General features: G+C 41.2%; 1 protein-coding gene across 2 annotated transcripts in view; it reads left to right on the top strand.

Annotated features, from left to right (window-relative positions):
• Nucleotides 1-16,534, top strand: part of Snx25 (sorting nexin 25) — a 105,743-nt gene that overhangs the window by 66,245 nt on the left and 22,964 nt on the right. For both annotated transcript variants that reach the window (XM_031339711.1, XM_031339713.1), the window contains exons 7-9: nucleotides 6,177-6,358; nucleotides 13,392-13,523; nucleotides 15,771-16,040. In XM_031339711.1, the coding sequence (XP_031195571.1) occupies nucleotides 6,177-6,358; nucleotides 13,392-13,523; nucleotides 15,771-16,040 (584 nt within the window). The remainder of the gene's footprint in view (nucleotides 1-6,176; nucleotides 6,359-13,391; nucleotides 13,524-15,770; nucleotides 16,041-16,534) is intronic.

Genomic DNA, 16,534 nt, shown 5'->3' with positions numbered 1-16,534 from the left:
CGTGTCTCTAAAACCCTCTAACAAGAGGAGCTTCACACAGACATCCATTGAACTGAGTACAGGGTCCCCAGTGAAGGAGCTAGAGAAAGGACCAATGGAGCTGAGGGGTTTGCAGCCCCTTAGGACGAACAACAATATGAACTAACTAGTACCCTCGGAGCTCCCAGGGTCTCAACCACCAACCAAGGACTGCACATGGAGGGGTCTGATTGTTCTGGCAGCATGTGTATAGTAGAGGATTGCAATTTGATCATCAATAGGAGGAGAGGACCTCAGCCCTGTGAAGGTTCTGTGCCCCAGTGTAGGGGAATGCCAGGGCCAATAAGTGGGAGAGGGTGAGGTGGCAGGCATGGGGAGGGAGGAGGCAAGAAGGGCTTGTTTTTGTTGTTTTTGTTTGTTTCTTTATTTTTTGGAGGGGAAACTGGGAATGGAGAAATTTACATGTAAATAAAGAAAATATCTAATAAAAAATAATAACAAATAAAAAAAGAGAAAAAAAAAGAGGAGCTGCTAATGGGCTGGTTTCTCTCTGTGTATGCCTCTGTCTCCCTCCCCTTTTCCCTCTCCCCCACCCCTCTTTCTCTGTGTTTAAAAGTGAATGTTTTTTATGAAATATTTAGTGTTTACAAGTATATTTTTATTTAGATATACCCACAAAGCATCTGGATGTAGTAAGCTAATTTGAAACAAGCTATATCTTATCATAAGGAAGGAAATCTAAAATATTTTTCCTCTTTTTGAAAATGTCTGCATTAGTTGGTCCTCTGGTTAGTGCTACTATTAGCCAACACAGGGCAAGTTTGGAGACCATTTCTGAAATCGGATGGTAATCGCTCCTCGGCTCACAATGGGCAAACATCCACATCCATGGCATGTATGTGCCTTGTAGATCGGCGCTCTGCCTGTGCCCATAGGTGCTAGGAAGCTGCTTCTCTCCTGACAGTATGTGTGTCTTATGATACCGTGCCTGGCTTTTAGATCCTATGTGCTCAGCCTACCTTGGTACTATTTTGGGCATTCCATGTAGTGATTAAGTGTGGCTTAAAGGAAGTCATGATGATGCTGGGGAGCTGACAGACTCCAGGGAAGATGTGCAGAAACCTTACTTAGGCTGCACATTGAGAGAAATCAAACATAGGCCCTAAATAAATGCATTATTATTCATTTCCATAGTATGTTCTACTCCTAATGTAGAGTTGCCATATCCCGGGGTTACTTTTGTGTTTTAAATTCAGTGGTCACCTCTGTCCTAGACTCCTCAAGTACTTCTTGTATTGGTGTGTCTTGTGGTTGAAAGGCCAATTCCAGTATGGCTAGTGTTCTGATGAGTACTGATACTCTCTCTAGAGAAACAGGGATCCACGCTACAGTCCTCCCGTTTGTACAGCAAGTGCTTTGGCCACTGAACCACCCTCCCCCAGTGCTGTACCCTGCCTGTACAGAGTGTGTTTCCAGCACTTACAGGAGTCCCCAGGAGATTCCTAAGACAGACTTATGGGCAACATTCAGGTATAGACAGACAGGACAGGCCTGGGGAGAAGGCTCAGTGGTTAAAGTACTTGCTGCACAAACAAAGGTTGGCATTTGGATCCTCAGAATCCATGTGTATGCCAGGCTGGTGTGGTGGCCCACTGTGATTCCATCCCTGGAATTTGAAAACTGGGGGTCCCCAGAGCAAGCTGGCCCTTGGAACACTGCCTCAAAGAGTAAGGGAGAAGAGTGATCCTGGATGATTCCTGACAGCAGTGTTCGGCCTCCACATACACGTGTGTACAAACGTGCATATGCACATGCACATGGAAAGAAGAAAATGATAGCATATTAAGCCCTCGGCCACATTCTGCCTGCTCTAGTTATCTTTTCCTGCATGGTATTCTACCCTGACTTGAGGTTTCTATCGATGTGATAAAACACCATGACCAAAATATCTTGGGGAAGAAAGGATTTATTTTAGCTTTCATTTGTGGTCCAGCATGAAGGGAACTCAAGGAGGAACCAGGAGTCAGGAGCTGAAGCTGGGACCATAGAAGAATGCTGCTTACTGGCTTGCTCCTCAAGGCTTGTGCAGCCTACTTTCTTATAGAACCAGAACCACAAGCCCAGGGCTGGTCCCTCCCACAGGGAGCTGGGCCCTCCCACATCAATCAAGAAAATGCAACACAGACTTGTCCACAGGGAAGTCGAATGAGACCACATTCTCATTTGAGGTTTCCACTTTCAAAAAGGCTGTAACTTGTGCCAAGTTGACATAAAACTGGCCAACACGCACACACACACACACACACACACACACACATGCATCCCAAGTTGTCCTAAGTAACGGCTCTTTCTCTTGCTTGTGAGCCTGTATTGGGGCAGGCTTTGGGAGGAGTTCCTCTCTTCTGCTTAATGTGGCATCAATTGTAATTCACACTCTAGATGGTGGACTCATGAGGTGCCAAGTTGGTACTAAATGTGTGCCAAAGTCTCAATCAAGCCAAGATCTGTGGAAGCCTAGGCTCCCACTCCACGATAGATGTTTTCATGGAGTGATTGTTAGACCCCAAAGTACAGATGCTTTGGGGCAGGTGGATGGGGTGCACAGTGTTGCAGAACTTTAGGTCAGCAGCCTTTAATGATCTAGATTTGGAAGTCATAGAGTCACTTCAACCATGATTGTAAGCCTACTCTATTCCAAGAAGAGAAAACATCCTGTTTTCCATAGGGAAATTGCTAGGAATGACATTGCAAAAGGAGTACGTGAGGTAGAAAATAATGGGGCCATTTTTGGTGAATATCCAAAATTGAATTTGTAATTTGCCATAAATCCAGTCTTTCTCTAATGTTTTTGATCCAGTAATTGACCCCACCTTCTTCATTTGTGATTATAGCAAAGTCGTGGAAGCCATACTTAATGCCTCTTCTATTGTTTTAAATCCCAAATAATTTGCCCTCTGTGTCTCTGTTGTCCCTGACTCTGTGGTCCTCTGATCCTTAAGTCCTCTGTGCTATCATTGCCATGAAGATACTTCAGACCACCATTCCCTCCTCGTTCAGCCTTGCCTCAGTCTTCAGTGAGCTTTCCTTCAAGCCAACAGTCTTTCACTGACCTTTGTTGTTGTTGTGTATTATGCTTCCTGTGTAATCCGATAAAAATTAAACTCACTCATGGCTTGTATCCTGGCTAATTTATGCCAGCCTGACATAGGTGGAGTGATTTTAGAAGAGGAGACCTCAACTGATGTAATACCCTGACCAGATCAGCCAGTGGGCAAAACTGTGGTGCCTTTTCTTGATCAATGACTGATGTGGGAGGGCCCAGCTCACTATAGGCAGTGCCACCCCAGCAATGGTGGTCCCGAGTTCTACAGGAAAGCAGGCTGTAGAAGCCAGTAAACAGCACTCCTCCATGGCCTCAGCTTCAGTTTCTTCCCTGATTGACTGACCTGAGAGGGGTGAGTGCCATAAACCCTTTCTGCCCCAAGTTGCTTGTGGTGTTTTACCACAGCAATAGGAAACCCCAGTTGCCAACAAGCTGTGGAGAATCGCTGTGACAGACCAGACCTTGCCTTTTTTCTTTCTTTCTTTTTTTTTGGAGGATTATGGAAGGACTTGCGCATCTTTGGGTTAGAAAAGCCACAGAGTACTCAGGGCTTGATAGGCTGTGGAAACTCGGAGGACAATGCTGAGAGTAGTGTGGTGATGGAGACCTGGGTGGGGAAGGCTCAGAGGGAAGTATGGGCATCTCTTTACGGACACTTGGAGCTGTCTGGTATTTTGAGTCAAGAACCACTAAAGTGGAACCTTTGCTTTTCTGAGACAATCAATACTAGTAAACTGGGCCTGAAGAATCAGCTGTGATTTAAGAAGAGGCCAGTCTAGAGGATGGAGGCTGCCTCTTACGCTTACTAGCAGCCAAACTTGGTAATGTGTAAAAGTTTCCCAAGTGGTACTGGTTCTGAAGGCACCAAGGGTTCATGGAGAACGGAAGAGGCTTGGCACTGTGTAGCAGGGTTGGAATCCCTGAAGAGAGAGAGAGAGGCCAGGAGAGATCATTGGTGAAGGTGCAGTCTTAGCTGCAGTAGAAAGCCCAGAACTAAAAGGGTCATGAAGAAAAGTTGAGGCTTGGCGTTGTGGGCAGGGTCAGAGTCCCTGAAGAGAACTCTGGGAGAGGCTATTAGTGAAAGTACAGCCCAGATATAGCAGGAGACCCCAGCAGTTTGGAGCTTCCAGTATCCATGGGATGATGACATTAGCAGTCATGGCATGGAGTTGGCCTGTTCCTAGGTGACAAGCTGTGTATGGTGTGGATGGCAGGCCTGAGAGGTGAGCTAGCTTCCCAGCCCTTTAGTTGAGAGGAGTGTGAGTGGATCAGTCAGTGAATTCTCTTTCTCTCTCTCTTAAAATCTGTTGTTGCTTGAGACAGGGTTTCCCTATGTAGCCTTGGCTGTCCTGGAACTCGCTCTGTAGACCAGGTTGGTCTCAGACTCACAGAGATATCCACCTACCTGTGCTTCTGAGTGCTAAGATTAAAGGCGTGTGTCACCACTACAGAGCAAGCACTGAATGCTTTATGCTGTTGAATTTTGAGTTTGCTGTGGTGCAGTGATCCTAGGCCTCATTTTTTCCCTCCTAGCTCCTTTGTCAAAGATCAAGTGAATGTAGGTGTGTGGGTTCATTTCTGGGTCTTCAATTCTATTCCATTGATCTACCTGCCTGTCACTGTACCAATACCATACTTTTATCACAATACATTATTTATACATTGTTTTTATCACAATTACTCTGTAGTACAGCTTAAGGTCAGGGATGGAGATTCTACAAGAAGTTCTTTTATTGTTGAGAATAGTTTTCACTATCCTAGGTTTTTTGTTATTCCAGATGAATTTACAAATTGCTCTTTCCAAGTCTGTGAAGAATTGAGTTGGAATTTTGATGGGGATTGCATTGAATCTGTAGATTGCCTTCGGTAAGATGGCCATTTTTCCTATATTAATCCTGCCAATCCATGAGCATGGGAGAACTTTCCATCTTCTGAGATCTTCTACAATTTCCTTCTTCAGAGACTTGAAGTTCTTGTCATACAGATCTTTTACTTGCTTAGTTAGGGTTACACCGAGGTATTTTATATTATTTGTGACTATTGTGAAGGGTGTTGTTTCCCTAATTTCTTTCTCAGCCTGTTTATCCTTTGTATAGAGGAAGGCCACTGATTTGCTTGAGTTAATTTTATATCCAGCTACTTTGCTGAAGTTGTTTATCAGGTTTAGGAGCTCTCTGGTGGAATTTTTGGGGTCACTTAAGTATACCATCATATCATCAGCAAATAGTGATAATTTGACTTCTTCCTTTCTAATTCGTATCCAATTCCAATTTGATCTCCTTTTGTTCTCTAATTGATCTGGCTAGGACTTCAAGTACAATATTGAATAGGTAGGGAGAGAGTAGGCAGCCTTGCCTAGTCCCTGATTTTAGTGGGATTGCTTCAAGTTTCTCTCCATTTAGTTTTATGTTGGCTACTGGTTTGCTGTATATTGCTTTTACTATGGTTAGGTTTGGGGCTTGAATTCCTGATCTTTCCAAGAAAAACAACTGGTCTTGAATCTCAAAAGTCAAGCCAATGCCTGACAGATACACAGTGAATACTCAACATATGCCTATAATAAAGATGTATGAATATCATATACAGATATTATATATTCATATGTTCACAAATCAGTTTCTGAATGTATGTATATGTGTGTATGTATATATATATATACATACATATATATAGAGAGAAAGAGAGAAAGAGAGAGAAAGAGAGAGAGAGAGAGAGAGAGAAAGAGAGAAAGAAAGAGATTTCATAAACATTTTACACTTGAGTAAGATTTATAAATGCTTGGATTTTGTATTTGTAAACCTGCACATGTTTCTAATGAATTCTCGTCTGTTATTTAAAATAGAGCACATCAAAGCCTGGTGTGGAGGTGGAGGTCTTTAATCGCAATATTCATGAGGCAGAGGCAGGTGGATATCTGTGCCAGTGTGCTCTCCAAAGCAATTTTCAGGCCAGCCGGGCTATATCGTGAAACCCTACCTCAAAACTAAAATTAAATTAAGTTCAAATAAATTAAAAGGCAGCACATCAGACACTGGTCTGGCTCAGACTGTTATGTTTCTTGTCTCCTGACTGACTACTATCCCTCTTATTCAAGGTAAGGAATCAGCTGCCATGAAAACTGATCTCTTGAGGGCCAGGAACATGAAAAGGTACATTAACCAGCTGACTGTGGCGAAGAAGCAGTGTGAGAAGAGAATACGAATCCTGGGAGGTCCTGACTATGACCAGCAAGAGGATACAGCCTCGGATGAAGGGGAAGGGCCTCAGACCCAAAAGGTAGGCCCTGCAGCTTCTTGTTTGGGTGTACCAGTTATTATAAACACAGTGTGAGTACATGCATGTTCTTGTACCACTCTAGCATTTGAGACATGTCCCATTGCTACAGGTTCATGCTGTTGGCTTCATGAGTGAAATGCCATATGACTGGGTGTGCTTGAATTGTGTAAATGGCAGTTGATAGGCAGGTGTATGTGTATATGTGTGCACATGCCTGTTTCCACCCCTTCTTATCTCTCACCCCGACTTCAAGAGAAACATTCTATTTATAGAACCTCCATCAACGTCACCTGTTATCAACTAGGTCAAAATTACCTCCTAACTTAGCTATGAGGGGTTTTCTTAATTTTTAAATAATGAAGTAGCAGATTTAATGTCTTGCCCAAAGCCATGTAGATAGGATGAGGCAGAACTAGAAAAGACCTGGGTGTGCTTGACTTACAAACCTCAGTGGTTTCTGACATAATGTGGCAGTGCCAGCTTTTATACCACAGCATCTTGGCCTATCTGCTGCTGGTGAGTAAAGCCTGCAGAGTACAGGGATATTTTCTAGCCCTGTCTTAGCTATTCTAAGTGCAAAGATCATGCTTGTCTTCTTTTTTTTATTTTTATTTATTTTTTATTAGATCTTTTCTTTCTTTACATGCCATATGATATCTCCTTTTCCAGTTTCCCCTCCAAAAAAAAAAAATAAGATAAAATAAAAATAAAGAAGAACAAAAACAAACCTCTGTTCCCTCCCCCCTCCCCCTGCTTACCACCCCACCCCCTCCTGCTTACTGGCCTTGGCATTCCCCTACACTGGGGCATAGAACCTTCACAGGGCCAAGGGCCTCTCTTTCCATTGATGACTGACTAGGCCATCCTCTGCTATACATATGCTGCTGGAGCCATTAGTCCCACCATTTGTATTCTTTGGATGGTGGTTTAGTTCCTGGGAGCTCTGAGGGTACTAGTTAGTTCATATTGTTCGTCCTAAGGGGCAGCAAACCCCTTCAGCTCCTTGGGTCCTTTCTCTAGCTCCTTCATTGGAGACCCTGTTCTCAGTCCAATGGATGACTGTGAGCCTTTACTTCTGTATTAGTCGGGCACTGTCAGAGTCTCTCAGGAGACAGCTATATCAGGCTTCTGTCAGCTAGCACTTGCTGGCATCCACAATAATGTCTGGATTTGATGATTGAATATGGAAAGAAATCCCAGGTGGAGCAGTCTCTAGATTGTCCTTTCAGTCTGTTCCATAGTTTATCTCTGCAACTTCTTAGATGGATATTTTGTTCCCCCTTCTAAGAAGGAACGAAGCATCCACACTTTGGTCTTTCTTCTTCTTGAATTTCTTGTGGTTTGTAGATTGCACTTTGTGTATTCCAATTTTCTGGACTAGTATCCACTTATCAGAGAGTGCATACCATGTGTGTTCTTTTGTGATTGGGTTACCTCACTCAGGATGATATTCTCCAAATCCACCCATTTCCCTAAGAATTTCATAAATTAATTGTTGTAATAGCTGAGTGATACTCCATTGTGTAAATATACTATCTTTTCTGTATCCACTCCTCTGTTGAGGGACATCTGGGTTGTTTCCAGGTTCTGGCTATTATAAATAAGGCTGCTATGAACATAGTGGAGCATGTGTCCTATAAAACAGCAACCAACAAATTGGGAAAAGATCTTTACCAACCCTCTATCTGATAGAGGGCTAATATCCAATGTCTACAAAGAACTCAAGAAGTTAGACTCCAGAGAAACAAATAACCCTATTAAAAAATGGGGTACAGAGCTAAACAAAGAATTCTCAACTGACGAATACAGAATGGCTGAGAAGCACCTAAAGAAATATTCAACATCCTTAGTCATCAGGGAAATGCAAATCAAAACAACCCTGAGATTCCACCTTACACCAGTCAGAATGGCTAAGATAAAAAATTCAGGTGACAGCAGATGCTGGAGAGGTTGTGGAGAAAGAGGAACACTCCTTTATTGCTGGTGGGATTGCAAACTGGTACAACCATTCTGGAAATCAGTTTGGCAGTTCCTCCGGAAATTGGACATAATTCTACCAGAGGACCCAACTATACCACTCCTGGGCATATACCCAGAAGATGCTCCAACATGTAATAAGTACACATGCTTGTCTTCTAAGACCTGAAACAACTTTGGATGAAAGAAACTGTTGCAGGATCTTGAGGTTCAGGGCTTTGCAGCAAATGCCAAATCCTTCTTTTGTCAGATACTGGCTGCAAAGACCCTGGCAGCAGCCACTTTTCCTTCCTCTGCCATGCAGAGTCCCTAGCCATACATGTCTCCCTCTTACAGGATGAGCTTTTACTTTTCTCTCTGCTGCAGCCTTAGGGAGGTTGGTGTCACATCAGGCTCTATAGCATCTTACACAAGTGACACTACTGAAGCTCACAGAACCCCTGTTTGAGAGCAGCATGCCTGCATTATAGTGTGACTGTTAACAGGTGTGTTGTCTGGCATTGTGTTTTATCATGCGAAGTGAAAGCTGTAGGTGAGGGTTGGAGAGGGTACCCCTGGCCTGTGGTTTTGCCTTCTGCCCTCAGTTTTTGTCCTCTTAATGTCTAGCAACATTTATCACAGAGAAGGAATTCATCTTGTGTCCTTTCATTATTTCCATTCATTCATTCATTCATTCATTCATTCAGTAGACACTGGTGGATGGCTTACTGTGTCTTGGTTATTGCACTAGAATAAGGAATAGGATAAAATGCCTATTTGCAAAGAATCCTATTTTACTATAAAATAAAAATGTAAGCAACTTATGTGTACCTAAGAGCAGAACTTGATGGCTCTCTAGTGTTCCAGGTTGCAGTACAGCAAAGTCAGGGAATGCAATTTCAGTCCAGGTTGTCTTATGGTGACTACAAGAAGGCAGTCCAAAGCTTACCACACTGTAAATCATTCTTTCTAAATGAATGGAGAAAGGGAAAGCACGCTTTCCATACTTTCTATAACATGAGCTTATTCTTAAGGTCAAAGCGTTTTCTCCAGTTTAAAGCTGGAAGACTCGATAATACTGTAGAATCCCAATGGTGGTCAGTCCTGCTGCAGTTACAATTGGTTTGAGCTGATTTTTATCTTCATCAGTAGATAGAACCCTTTTCTATAACCTAATCCCCATCTGGTCAAGAAGAACTACTACAAAATTTACTTCAAAATATTCACTTCTAAATTAGATGAGCCAGCCAGTTAAAAAAAATTTCCAGTGTGTAAAAGGCTAGGGATTTTATGTTGCTTTTAAGATATGGACTATAATGGAAGAGTTGGATTAAAAAGTAAGACAGAAATGGACATGCCCTGTGAACAATAAAGAAAAGAAATGTCAGAAAAATCAGATTTCAGAACAAAGAATATAACTAAAGATGAAGAACATTATATTATGATTAAGGAATCAAGCCACAGAGAAAACATGAAGTCCTAATATGTATGTAGTCAGTAAGAGAACGTCTTTGACATAAGGAACTTTTGACATATTGACATAAAGCAAAAACCATCCAGTGAGTGGGAAGGTGTTGAGTTGATGTTGTGAGTATTAATCAGCAGTCCTAAGGAACTGTTACAGCAGGTCTATAGAACATGGGCAAGACCACAGACGACCTGAGCATCGCCAGCACCAACGGGGACTAATAGACATTCTAGGAGACTGCTCTAAGCAGCAGTGTGTGCTTTCTCTCCTATAGATACTAGGCAACCACTAAGAAGAACTATATCGCTGAATGATAAAATTATTCCCCTGAATCTAAAAGAATTAATACAGAGAATATTATCTGACCACAGTAGAATTAAAATTAGAAATGAATAATAGAAAAAGATCTAGAAAATTCCCAGATGTTTGGAAATAGAAATAACATATCTAAGGCTTCAGTCAAAAAGGAAGTCATAAAGAAAATTAATAACTCTCAAGTGCACCAAGAACACAGTGTGTTAGTGTCTATGGACCTGCTAAGCCAATACTTAGGACAAATACACATATAGTGCCTGTATTCGAAAAGTCAGAAGTTAGTGGTGTAAAGGTCCAGCCTCTTCAGTGTGTAAGACTTAAAAGAACTGGAGTGAAGGAAAGAGAGCCAATGGGAGTTATGTAAGTGAGAGATGGAATGCCTCACATGCTGCATGTGAAAGAAGGCGTCTTAGAAAATACTGATGTAGACAAAGTATGGGGTTCAGGGAAAAGGAGAGAAAGCTTTAGGCAGAGGACAGTAGGAGCTGGGGACATGGCCTGGTCACTTAAATACTTGACACATACACATACAAATGAGAACCCAAGCTTGATTCCCTTATACCCACACACACAAAAAGCTAGGCGCACAGTAGCTTCTTCCAGTAATCATAGCACTAGGGGAAGGGGCCAGATAGACTGCAGAGTGCTGGTCGGCTAGTCTAGCCATGGAGCTGAATTCCACGTTCAGAAACAAACCCTATCTGAAAAAAAGGTGAGGGTGACCAAGGAAGACACCATCATCCATTTTTGGTCTGCACAGGCATATGTGACTACACATGTGTGTACATGTACACACACACACACACACACACACACACACACACACACACACGTATGTGGCAATAGTAGACGCCTAAGAGTGGATGACAACATCTCAAAGGAAAATCCCTTGAATACAGTTTTAAGTGAATGTATGTATCACTTTAAGTGAAGTAAATTAGAGTTTTAAAATTCATAAAGGATTAAAAGTAAGAAGAAAAAAATCTGAATAGACTTAGATATGTTAAAGAAAATTAATTCAGAATTTAAAATCCTTTCCCAAAGAAAATTCTAGGCCTAGATCATTTCACTGGTGAATTCTATGAAACCTTTAAAGATGTGTGTGTGTGTGTGTGTGTGTGTCTATGTATGTATGGGGGAGCTAGTGCACATGGGGGGTGCTCCGCAAAACACTTACTCTACCTTCCCCCTCTGATACCAGTTCTAACAGAACTCCTAACACACGGCTATTGCTTTTGTTCATACTTACCTAGAAAGTGACCTCTGGAGTTTACTAACACACCAATATCTTTTTTCTCAAAAACTCAATATTTTAATCTCCTGCTAAGTTGTTGTTGCTTGCTGTGATTTGTAATGACTGTGTGGGTCTCCGTGAAGGAGGGGCCGCCTTCTTATTCTGTAGATCCAAAGGAACCGAGGCCTAGTGAGAGAAGCTCACTGGATTGAAAGTTTTATTGCCATGTGAAAACAGAGACATCTTTGTCTTGTTCTAATCAAGGGTCTAGCCCTACTCCTCTGCCCTACTCTTAACACATGCAAATGATCCCAATGGAAAGATTGAAGAGTTCAGTAAAAATAAAGGGGGAAGATAAAATTAAAATATAGGAAGTTTGCACATCAGTGCCAATCGTGCCTGGCTTCCTCGAGACTAGCTTGCACACCAGTTCCTTTGATCCAAGGATAAACCAAAATGAATGCAACTGAATGTAGTCTAGGACTCTATCTGAATATATAAAAAGTGGTTCCATGGTTCATTCTGTTGCTGAAATGGTTGTTGATTTGTCTTCTCCAGCCAAAGATGAAATGAATTCCTCTCTTGGAGAATGTAGAGTTGGACTTATGCCTTACTGTGCTTCCCTGGTAGGCTTTATGCAAAGCAAAAACAAGTGTTAGCATATCCCAGAATTACTATACTCTCGATTCAAATGGTCTGCAATATTTGTGCTGATTAGCCTCTTTTGTAGGAAACTTGTTCTGTTCCTGAAGTAGATGTAAAGTAAATGTAAATAAGAAACTTTGTTGAAGACTCTGAGTAATACAAAATTGACATTTTTTTAAATTTTCATTTTGAATATTCAGTAAGTAATTTTCTTTCATTAGTTTTCAGAAATTGCTTTAAAAATAAATGTCCTCCTTTCTGCCTACATTCCAGACATAACCAGGGCCAGGGAGAGAGAAGTTCTGTGTGTATTGGCTTTTGCATGTAATTTTAGAAATACATTAATGGTGGTATTTTAGAATATTTGCAAATTGCCATCATGTTAATTTTTAAGAATTTCTAATTGTGTTTTTATTCTGCCTATTAAGCGTTATTTTCATTACTGATTTAGACTTAGGGTATGGGTCTTAAATACCTTCTGAATTAATCTGTGGCATTTCTCCTAACTGATTCATCAGTCATGATGAGGGTCATTTGCTTCCTCTTATTACAGCAGTCCCTGTTCATGGTTGCCCCTCTATGTCCCAAGATGGGCCATGTCTTCTTTTTCTTTGAGTTCACAAAATAACTAACAAAAGTGGTAGAACTGATTTGACAAGACATATAGTGAAATTTTAGGAGCAAATTAAAATAAAACAAAAATTTACATAAGACTCATTAGTGACTGTGGCACTATAAACAAAAGTCAGGCTATAAATCTATGTTTCTCCTCAGCTATATAAAATATAATAGAAAGCACAATGCCAAACCATTAGACTTTAGTCATTTATGCATTTCTTTTCAGTTGTTTATTATTGATAACTATTGCTTTTAGCATGATAGATCATTATATTAGGATAAGGATTTTTATCTGTGTCCTGATATCAAATAGATATCAAATAAATCTTTGTTGAATGACTAAATGATATAAATGTTATAATAAAATTAGTGATTTTTGAGTATGTGGATTTTTTGAGTATGTAGAGTTAATTCATGTAAGTTAAAAGCAGAATGGTATTTGAAATTTTATCTTTAGAAAACCTTTCTCTCTTAGGGTTCCTATTGCTATAAAGAGACACCATGACCATGGCACTCTTAGAAGGAAACATTTCACTGGGGCTGGGTTACTGTTCAGAGGTTTAGGCCATTATCTTCATGGAAGTATGCAGGCAGACAAGGTGCTGGAGAGATAGCTGAGAGCTCTACCTCCAGCTTGGCAGGCAGCGGGAAGAGTACTTGGCCTGGCTTGAGCATCTGAGACCTAAGTGACACATTTATTCCAACAAGGCCACACCTCCTTCCCATGAAGTACACTTCCCATGAATCTACAGGGTCCATTTTCATCCAGACCACCCATTCTTGTATTCTTTTAATAGATTCTTCAGTTTGAAGATATTATGACCAATCCTTTCTACCGAGAGCGCTTTGGAGCATACATGGAAAGGATAGACAAGCGGGCTCTGGTTGGCTTTTGGGAGTCTGTGGAACACCTGAAGAATGCTAACAAGGTAGTATACTTATGCCTTAAGGAATATTAATAATTAGCTAATGAGAGCTTGCATGTTAGACAGTATAACACCTTCTCCATGATGCTTTAGGATAAGTAAGTATATACTAAAGGAGCATTTTACAGCATAATGTTGTAACCTATCTCAGCCCATTATGGCAAATAAAACTGTACTGTACCTTTATAGAAGACACTTTTGACTGAACAGTCAAGGAGGAATATTTACAAGTGTACCAAAAGACTGGATTTCATCGTTTTAATGAACTACAAAAATCTGTACCCATCCATGTTGCTCTTAAGAGCTGTGTTACTACCACCGTCTCCTCAGCCTCGCCCCTGCTCTGTCATCTTGTGTATCTCATTACCATGTGCAATCGGCATGCTTTCTATCCCTTCTATTTGTGATGGACGCTTTTTACTGTCGTTTTTTCTCACATAAAATATGATTGAGTAAAGGACCATGAATATTTTTGACTTCCAATTCCTCTTACAGCAGAGAACCCAGTAGATTATGCATTGCATTGTAAGTTCTCAGTGTATGCTTCAGAATTAAAGAATGTCTGGACATTCTTTGTATAGGTAAGGATGTCTAACTCATATATATATAACATATATATTATATTTGCATATAGCATTTGAGTGATTCATTAACATAAGTGCAAAGAGCATTTAATTTCATTTGCATATGAATGTTTCTAGACTAGAAAACCAAATTAAACACTTGATATAGTACACCCTGTACTAAGCAGCTGAATTCAGTCCTGTGAGATTTTAAAATCCCAGGACTACTTTTCATTTCTGATTTACAAGACACAAGTTACCATTTGTTATTCAACATAATGACTAGCCTTGACTCCAGGTGACTTTTGGCTGCTCTCAAAAGAATATTGTAAAGAATAATCTAGAGAATCTTTTCAAGCTTCTGAATATAATTTAAAACTTTGCAATGGGAAAAAAAAAAGCATGAAAGCTTCCTCCCCAGAGCCAGTTTGATCTGACAGGCGGATAAAGGAGTTTGGGCGTTACGTTGGCACCTTTCTTCTCACTGTCTAGGAGTTTGCAAGTGTTCCTAGAGCTAAGGGAGCAGGGGGCATGTGAGGGTCATGTGCATGGGAAGAGAGGGTTGCATTTCTACAGCAGAGCACAATGACTTGCCCCGTGGACCTCTCAGGACTAGGCTGCTCCACGTGGATGGGGACAGTGGAGTTACTCTGAAGCATTAACCCTGAAGAATACCTGCTGTGTTTTTATTTATTTTATTTTATGTGCAGTGTCATTTTGCCTGCATGTATGTCTGTGTAAGGATATCAGGTCTTGGAGTTACAAGACAGTTATGAGCAGCTATGTGGGTGCTGGGAATTGAAGCCTGTTCCTCTGGAAGAGCAGCCAGTGCTCTTAACTGCTGAGCCATCTCTGTTGCCCACCTGCTATGTTTTTTAATATATGACTATTCTATTAGTGTCTTTCCAGGATGTGTTTCATTTCATGTTGGTAAGGTGAGCACTTCCCATCATTACATCAGTTAAAAGTCAGTAAGACTTTCTAAGTCATGGATCCACGTATTGCTGGAGGAAGACCCCAGACTCAAATAGTATGTAGAAGTAAAGAGTATTTATTCTGTAGAAATTAACAGCATGCAGAAGCAATGACCAGAGGGGCTTGTAGGCCCATTTTATGTAGGGCTAGGGGAATTTACCAGAAGGGTTAGGTAACATCTAATATGATTGGTAGGTGTAAAGCAGTGGCATTAGGACAATTTTGATTGGTTGCTAAGTTGATTTCATTATAATTGGCAAGACCTTGAAGAATTTCAGAAACCAGCTCTGTTTGAGCCTTGTTATCTCCTCCAGCCAGGTGTCCAGGAGCTGACTCAGCTCCACACTTGTCCTCCCTCAGTCACGGCCATCACTGACTAAAGGCCCATTGTCAGTGGATGCTTCCCAGGGAATTGAACATTTTTATTTCCAAGGTTTTTGGACCTCTCATTCTGTAAGACTTTGCAAATATTAACTGCTCCATATAAGTATCCATTTTAAAGGAGTGGTGGCTTTATTTCCAGGTCTGCTATTCCCCCTGGACCCTCCCCCCCCCCAATGTGAATATAGAAGGCTGAAGCCGAGTTTACAGCTCCTCTGTACATCTAGACACTATCCTGCTAGCTTTAACTTGCAGGGAGTGTGGTAGGAAGTCATTTCTCTCAGAGACTATTTTCTTACCCTTCTCTCCTGTTGCCATCCTGTCTTTTCAGAATGAAATTCCACAATTAGTTAGTGAAATGTATCAGCATTTCTTCGTGGAGAGCAAGGAAATTTCTGTGGAAAAGTCACTTTACAAAGAAATCCAGCAGTGTCTCGTGGGAAACAAAGGTATTGAAGTGTTCAGCAAAATCCAAGGAGATGTCTCCCAGGTGCTGAGGGACAGGTATTACCCCTCCTTCATTGTCAGTGACCTGTATGAGAAGCTCATGCACGACGAGGACGAGCCTGACTCCCAGCTGGCCTCCGAGAAGGACGAGCTGGTGAGTTCGTCACCCTTCATGGCCACTTTTCCACCTTAGTTACTTTGCTTGTTGTAATGACCAGACACCTGACAAAAAGTTAAGGGAAGGAATATTGAAATGATTGAAATGTAGGGAAAATGTCTTTGCGTGATAGAATTTGTTTTAGTTCCTATAAGCAGAGGGAGAGAGTTGCCCCCCAGCATATGTAGCAACAGCAACAGCAGACCCCAGCGAGGAGTTACCCACCTGGCTGCACACAGTGTACCTAGGAGAAGTATAGCTGGCAGTAACATCCTCACTGGTGTGACACTGCTTCAGGAAAGACCAAATACTCACTTAAGAGAGGACAAGGTTCAGATTTTGTCATAGTGTATATAGTTACATGTAACCAGGAAGAATATCCTGAGAGAAAAATAGCTTGTTTTTCTGGAATTAACAATAGTTTCATTTTTTTTCTCGAAGCAATTTAATTTGCTGTTTGCAAATTAAATTAAAAATCATAAAAAAAAAAA

Source organism: Mastomys coucha, unplaced genomic scaffold (assembly GCF_008632895.1).
Source record: "Mastomys coucha isolate ucsf_1 unplaced genomic scaffold, UCSF_Mcou_1 pScaffold22, whole genome shotgun sequence".
NCBI lineage: Eukaryota > Metazoa > Chordata > Mammalia > Rodentia > Muridae > Mastomys > Mastomys coucha.
This window is presented reverse-complemented; position numbering and strand designations above follow the sequence as displayed.